We start from the raw sequence: 8,358 nt of genomic DNA on the forward strand, positions 1-8,358 counted from the left end.
CACAATTATTTCATTTTTTTTAAATAAATGTTTATTAAAATCTGTTTTTTTTTAATACTGGATCTTTCCCTTCAAAGGCAAGCACATATTCTTGGTAGTTCAACTTTTTTGCAAAAATTCACAATTGTATAGTGATAAGCAAGTACAGTTCTCTTAATAACTAAGTTACCTTTATACTTTGTAACTGTCTAACTGGATTTTGACAATAAATAACATTTTCTTTCTTAAAAAGCTCACATTTTCTTAAATGCTAGGAGTATTCAAGTAAGAAATTATAATACCTATATAAAAATAATTTTGATGTTTGTCAAGAAACTCTTCGCAATTGATGGTTTGTTTATTGACCATCTTTTACAATTTGCAAAAAAAGATTTGGAAAAATGCAAAAATAAATATTGTATGAGTAGTATAATTTATAAACTGGTTTTTACTATAACGTGGATCATTTATTTAAATATAACTAAAAAAATTACTCAAACTACTTCATAGGTTTTGTTTTATTTATTATTTATTAAAAAAACCTAATCCCATTTTTGCGAACAAAATTGTTAGGATTTTAATTTGGAATCTACCATATTTTTTTAAACACACAAGATGATAAGTAAAATTGTTTAATATGAACAGAAAAGTCAAATACTTGACATTTTTTTCGCACTAACTATATGAAACATCCATTTCATTAGATAAAATTTTTCAACAGAAAATTCTGAATAACTTAGATATTTCCGCAGAAAATATAAATTAATAATTATTCCGTGATTAATAAAGATTAAATATTATTTGCCGCATAAATGTATTTAAACATACCACATTGGATCATAAATTTCTAGATCTAGATTATTCTTAGAATTCTTTTTTTGCCTCATTTTACGGCAATTAAGATTATTAGCTTTAACCTTATTCTCAAGAAACAAGAAATTGTGACAAATTGTAAAAAAAAGTTTGTGGAAATAGTCTGTCATGTATGTTTTAGTAACATTTTTGTTATAATTTAGCACTTTACAAAATGTTGATAAAATCTAGTAGACGTTTTGTTCCTTGTTCTTAAACTTTTTGATCGCAGACCAAAATTATTTTTTCACATTTTTATTATTTGTTAGTTTATTTAACTTTTTTTTATTCATTACACTGTTTTTTAAAGGTTCATAATTCTGTAATTCATAAAAACCAAAAGCTCAAGTTTGTCCGCTGCGACCGATCCGCAAAAAAACTACAAGAGACCCGACGAAGAAGCACACTCATGTTTGAACCATCCGAACATCCCATATCGAATTAATCTCAATTGGTCGTCAGTCGTCGTCACTTACCATCATCTTTGGGCGAAGGCGGACAATTGGACGCGTATGATCCTAAATGGTATCCCGTGTATGAATTCTGGTGCATGGGCGGAAAGGGATAGGCCCCGAGGGCCCCCCTGGGACTCGGGAAGCCCCCGTCGTGGGTGCCCGTCGGTCCCGTGTGCGCGTTTCCCGCCGGTGAGTTAAAGTGGTGCTGGTAGGACGTCCTCAAGGGCCCGTAGCCGTGTTGTTGCAGCTCGATGAAGGCGCTCTTGGACACCGGCGTCGAGTTGTTGGACTCGTGCGGCGTCGGTGGCCCTATGTGCGCCTCCCCCGACATCGTGTTGGGTGTCCCGGGAGGGTCCTCGTTAGGCCCCCCGAACGGGGACCCCAGATCCGTGAAATTCAGCGTCGTGAAGGGTTTGTTATCCACTTTGGAGAGGCTCGAGGTTCAACACATTGAGCACTTGGAAGCACAGTTTCAAGTCGAGTCACTCACGCACTCGCGGAAAATCCGGAAAATCGGCCGACGGCCCGCGATCCGGGTGATAAGCTGAGTCGGGGCAAATTACTGCGATAATACGTGTAATTCACGCCGTAATTGACTAAGAACTATCCGAAGATTAACCCGAAACTAAATTACACGAAATTGAGCGCATATGTCGTTTTTTTACGTCGAAAATTGCTCTCTCTAAACCAACCATCTACTTCCTACGACTGTAGGGACTATAATGAAGAATAATCATATAATAGTTGGCTTTGGTGCTTAGTTGCGCCTTTCAACCGGCAGATCGAGCTACCATTCAGCGTTACGCGCTTTAAACCACGCCTGGACGCTTTTTCATTGGCGCAGAGCGGTTTTAAGGAGTGGTTTAAACTTGTTTTTAGTCAAAGTTGCAGTTAAAAGGCGGGCCTGGATCGATTAACACGCCCTACTAGACTTGAAGGCGCTTTATTTTTAGGTTAGGTTAAGGTGTTGTTAGCACCGAGTGCTTTATTACGGACGCATTATGCTCAATCTCTTTAAATATTGTGCTTTGCTATGACAATTCATTATAATTTGATGGTGTGAATTGGGTTTTTTGACAAACCGAACATTAGGACGGGCAAACTTGTTAGCCACTAACCGATTTCAGTTTTGGGGTAAATTCGATGTTGATATAAATGTTCAACCCTTATTAAAATTTTAATTGCTTTTTGTTATAGCAAACAATTAGATAGGTAATAAATATCAACTAAAAAACATGTGTAAACAAAATCTTGAATAAATACCTAAAGGGACTAAAAATACATACTTAATTAAAAAATATATTACATTAAAATCTAATCTAAATTAAATGATTACTATTTTTTATTTAGCGTCCATATACCTACAAACATAAATATAACTGACGTTATAGTGGTGTACTAATTTAATAAGTAAGTATTTAAACGAAAACATCTATACTGCTTATGCAAAATTATTAATATTAATTTTTAAATATGTCTTTCCTTTTAATAGATTCATAGTTGAAACATGTATTTGTCGAAAATTAAAATATGAAACTTTAATATCGAGAGCAAAATTATTGCTAATAGCGCAATTAAATGTTTTATTAGGTACAACAAGCTTAGTCATTAGAAGTTATAAAAAATATTTTTTTATTTTACCTAGCTAATTTTAGAAATATAAAACAAAAATTAATAAAGTCGCTTCTTTCAGTTGTAGGTACCAAAAATTATTAGGCAAATAGTATAAATTTTGACATATTTTTATTTTAATAAATTTAAATTTAAATTTAATTCAAATGATTGATTTTGCAGTTTCTTTAGAATATCTGTCTAATAATATTTCTGAACTTAACTTAGGTATAGTTTTTCACGAAAAGCATTTTTAATTCTAAGTAGTTAAGCTCATTTTCATCATTTCGTCTATTGTGTCCCTATAATATATTCCTAATAGGAGGTATACCTAATGAATTTACTTCTTTAGAACTGTTTTAGTAGAACTTTAAATTTCATCATTAAAATCACAATACAAAACCTACATTTAGTAGGTACTTCGAGATACATAGTAAATTTTATCTTGAGGAAAATAATTGAATAAACAAAAACATATTTAAGTTTTAAGTAAAATGTTCGTTAGGTACATACAGGGTGTTTCACACAACTTTACGAGGCTTGCGCCTAATGTACGCACCCAAATATACAAAAGTCACAAAACACTGGATACAAGAAATACACATGTAATTATTTAATTTTTGGAAACCCATGACAGCAGTTGTCAAACTAGTCACTGTTTCATTAATAGTCATAAACTGCAGTTTTTCAGAAACAATTATCTTTTGTTCTAATCAAGAGACTGCATAAATATGATTCTAGTTTATCTATCTTAATCACTAACTAACTAACAATGTTGTAATTTTTGAAAGGGTGAACAAACTAGAGAAGATTATCCTATTTTTCAAAATTTGTAATCGAGTTCGTATCGGAATATGTATTATTGATTGCATCTTACAGGCGCAAGCCTCGTAAAATTATGTAAAACATCCTGTATGTATATTCATACTTCCATATAGGGCTTAGAGCATAACCAAATAATAATGCAGATTAAAAAAAAATATATCTACAGTAATTTAAATGTTATATTACGAATTTGCTAGCTGAATACCTACCTATCAAATTGTTTAAACGTAAAAAACACATAACCTATATTATTTTTTATTTCCTTTGCTATGATAAAAAAATTACCTTTTTGCCTTTTTGTTTCATATGCCTAATAGCCTAATGTTATGTAAACAGCTAATTGTGTTGAAAATATTTTGTGACTCTAGTATTTAAAATTAGTCGAATCACTGATAAAAAATTGAGAAAGCCCTTTGCATGTCGTTTCTGTATGCATGATGCACCCGATTAAAATAAGGCAATCAAAAGATGACAATAACAACATTGTTACAAGCTGATTGTTGAGCGTAACAATAAATGAAACGACTGTCAATTTCGTCATATTATCCTTGGATGGTTGAGTGAAACGATCTGTTCTTCTGTTATTATCGTTATTAACAGCACAACGACTAAGGAAATACAAACGCATAAAGTAGTGAGCTCGGTAGTGAGTAACGTGACACTACTTTTCCACCTTGATAAATATTTTTTCAAAATTCATTCATGAATCATGAGCTACAATTAGGGAAAAATTATGTCCTCGTATACACACGTCGATGCATACGAAATAAGCTTTTTTGAATAACAAAGTTGGGTCGCATTATGTAGAGTTTTTTTAGAGTTAATAATTTTATTAAACAAATTTATGGTGTGCTCAAGTCAGGTCTGTTATTACTTTGGTATACGCATATATTATACAAAGAAAAATTTTAATTGAGATACGATTATACGGTTCCTACAAAAAATAACTAAACTTATTTTGAATAAAAATAATTAATTAAAAAAACAATATAGCATCCATCACCTATCTATAATAAAGGTTTGTCTAATGTATGAATAGGTACGTGAACGTGAAGAAAAATGTGTTTATCCGCAAAAAATGATGCTTTTATGTTTAAATGACACAAGTATCAGTTTTACTTTCCAGACATGGCGTAAAAGCAGTGTTTTTTCGCGTAAGCGTTTTTCACTTTTATGACATTTACCAATGTTGTCTCTTTCTTGTTTTTTTCGCTACTTCAGCATTTTCTGCACTCTAAACTACACTAGTTATTCACTAGTTAAATCAATCAATACTTTCAAAAATCTCAATACAAAATACGAAACTGACATTTATTTCATTCATTTCAAAGCGTCCTGATTATTTTGGTCATTTACCTGATAATTATTGTGTTGCTCTTTTCTCTCTATCACCTGAATCGTTTGCGGATAAAATAATATATGTTATTTGGAGTAAAAGTGAGTTTATCTGGCTCAGCTGAATCATTTTAAATTTTAAATTTTCGGTCTGTTATAGATAAAAAAATAGATATGGGTACATATTTTGAAGATAGAAGCAGATTTTGTTTTTTTTTAATCTTACACTAACCAATCAGCATGTCGTGACTGAAAAAAAAACAGTAATCAATTCTATGTGCTAAACTCGAAAATGATGAAGAAAATTCCATAACACGTCAGATTTCAAACTATTAGGGCAATTTACACTTAAAATTATTTTGTTAGAGATATAATATAAAAGTATGTTCGACCAAATCACCAAAAAACGAAATAAGGATCCTCATTTTGAAGAGAAGTTGAATGACATTTAGATAAAGGCTGGGACTTCTTTAAAAATGTAATAAGCCACTTTTTACTACTTTTTAGGCAACAAGCAGCCAAAATTACGATGAAATTAATTAATTAGGAATTATTGCAAAATGGAGTGCAGGATGTCACTTACGAGTAAAATTTTCTCCATTTTTATTTAATTTTTTTTCTCCCAATAGACGTTGGAAAAGAGAGATGGGATCCAGTTATGATGGGGGATTAGTTACTGCTGGTTTCTGATAAGAGAAGTTAAAACGCCCTACAAAAGAAAGTCAGCTTTTACGTAAACTTTATCCACAACAGATTTAGGTATGTTAGAATAGTACTTCTTTCAACATTGTTCTTGTTTATTGTTTTTCACTATGTATTTAATTAACTTCTATTTAAAAAAGCAATTTTTACAATAAAATGTAAATAGTTATTTCTGTATCAAGTACGCAAAATAGGGTTTTAGAGGACGAATCGTAATTAATGACGAGGGGACGTAGGAGCCGAGTCTTTAATGAGAGGAGTCACCTAAAACCTTTTGCGTACGTGGTGCATAGAAGAGTTTTTTGTTAAAGCTCCCAAAGCACGAATTCACACCTCTTTTAATTTTGAGTCGGCAAAAACTGTTTTTGCGGACTGAGTACCTAAAATAACCATTTTGCGTACTATTGTATTGAGTCCACAAAATAGTTATTTTTGGGAGCGTATACAAAAAAAAAACTATTTTTTTATAACTCAAAATCTGCACCTGATACACGTATCAATAAAAATCAATCACATTAAAAAAAATGTTGGGCAGTGTTATTAATAAAAAGTAAAAGATTGTAGAAACCTATCGTCATGTTGTGCTGCAACAATTCGCTCCCGAAAATGCCTGTTTTAGGAACTCATTTGAGTCCCTAAAATAAGTCTTTTTCGGACTCAATAAAATAGTACGTAAAATAGTTAGACCTTAGGTGTGTCTAAAAAACGTTCAAACTTAAATTTAATTTTAAATACAAAAGATATATAGTCTCTAGTTGTTCACAAAGAAGAATATTATGTTTTCTAAAATTCAGTTTTTAATAAGCAGTTAGATATATTAATATTTTCATGCCCACGTGCAAAATTGCCATTTGGTACCTTTCTTAGAGGCCACACGCATTTCACTAATTTTCACGGTGATCCTCTTTTTCTGACCTGGCAGTCACAAATTTCGGTTTCGATAATAAGAGACGTGAAGTGTTTCTATGCGGAGTTTTTGTTTTCTTTGACACCTGTCAATCTCTTAGAGTTGTAAAGTGCCGCTCCGATGATGAAAAAAAATCATTTTTATAATAGTGTTTGTATTAAAATTTGCTTAATAAGAAAAGATAATTGACTAATGGATTTAGTAATGGAGAGTAGTATTAAAAAAATAAGTGTAGGTTAACATAAAAAACTGCTCTGTATAGATACTTTCACATTGTAGAATTTAAAAATGAACTTCATAGCCCAGTGATTTCGAGTCATTTACATTTCAAATTATTTTCGTAGATGCTTTTGTTCAGATAAATCAAAAATTTGTTGCTTTCAATTTATTAAACAGTAGAAGACATTGTCTTTGAGTAGAGACAGTCGTTGGAGCGTCACCTCCTCGCAACCTTCTTTATTCATTAATCACCTGCCACTGCCAAAATATCCAAAAGATGTTAGTCTCCGTTGGCGGAGGTGTCGACAGGTAGACGAAGTCGCCCGGTGACATGAACATTGTACTTCGTCATCGTGTTTAATGATCCTCCATCTGAAGATGACGCGGCAGTAAGCCCGGTAGCTACTTTACTTATCTATTTAATATAATAGATTCGACGCCAGCGAGAAGAGAGACCTGCAGAAAACGGAGAGGATGTGGCGGCGGCGGCGGCACTGCCACTCTGCCGATCACTCATCATCATCCTCTGTCTAATCATTTCGATCGACCGCTGCTTCTCTTTATTTCTGCTGCATAATCCACATGAATGACGTACAGTTTTACTAACGCTGCTTTTTTCTCATATTGTGACATCAAAGAAACAATTCAACAAGAAAATTTTTTCATTAAATTAATTAGAAAGAAACAAAGTTGTATTTTTGTAAAACAAATTCGATCGATTGTCATGGGCTTATCAGAAATCAGCTCCCACTAATTGCCATTTAAGTACAACTTTCCCAAAATCAATTTGAACGCCGGTATCGGATAACATGCCTTCCTTTTGAATGTTTGATAAATTATTATTTAACAGGCCTAATTGCTGTATAATAGGTCGTTTGTTGTTTGTGATAGCCATGAAATGGACAAGTCTACTCGAAAAAAGTTAAGTCACTCTGTGTTAATTTATCAACATAATCCGATACAACACTAAAGGGTGGACAAACAACCGCTGCTACACTTTGTTGTGTTAAGAGATTTATTTAATGAAGTCTTCAAGAGAATGACTTTCAAATTTTTTGAAAGATTGAGTGTTGTCTATTTCCAGGATTTAAAGTGCAAGAAAATGTTTGAAGCCACTAAAAGCTGCTTCAATTTGTAGCAAAAATCTCAAAAACTGAAACTGAGAAAAATTTTATTTCGAATTAAGATTTCCTTCTTCTTACAAAAATTATCTAAATCACCAACAAATAGAGTTGTTAAATTTATGTAGGTCGATGAGGTAATATGTAATATATTTTTTTTATTTTTTACATTTCATTGACGACTACATTTACTTACTATAAAACACAAGCCGTAAAGTTTATAAGGATCTCAGACTTAGCCAATAAAATACGAAACTTTGAAAAAATATATTACCATTTTTATGATCTCTTAATAAAAGGTCTAATTATAAAACTCGTTTTACGAGATGACGTCAACCTTGATATAATTATT

The 8,358-nt window shown here is 32.1% G+C and overlaps 1 protein-coding gene across 1 annotated transcript in view; it reads right to left on the reverse strand.

The window, feature by feature from the left end:
- The window catches only part of LOC123010442 (homeotic protein distal-less-like), a 51,893-nt gene extending 49,907 nt beyond the window's left edge, over positions 1-1,986 (reverse strand). Inside the window, exon 1 of the mRNA XM_044407336.1 lies at positions 1,308-1,986. Within this exon, the coding sequence (XP_044263271.1) occupies positions 1,308-1,617 (310 nt within the window). The 5' untranslated portion in view covers positions 1,618-1,986. The remainder of the gene's footprint in view (positions 1-1,307) is intronic.
- Between the last annotated feature and the right edge of the window lie 6,372 nt (positions 1,987-8,358).

This window comes from Tribolium madens, unplaced genomic scaffold (genome assembly GCF_015345945.1).
Source record: "Tribolium madens isolate multiple individuals breed KSU strain unplaced genomic scaffold, Tmad_KSU_1.1 Scaffold_91;HRSCAF=231;Tcas5.2_LG7, whole genome shotgun sequence".
Lineage (NCBI taxonomy): Eukaryota > Metazoa > Arthropoda > Insecta > Coleoptera > Tenebrionidae > Tribolium > Tribolium madens.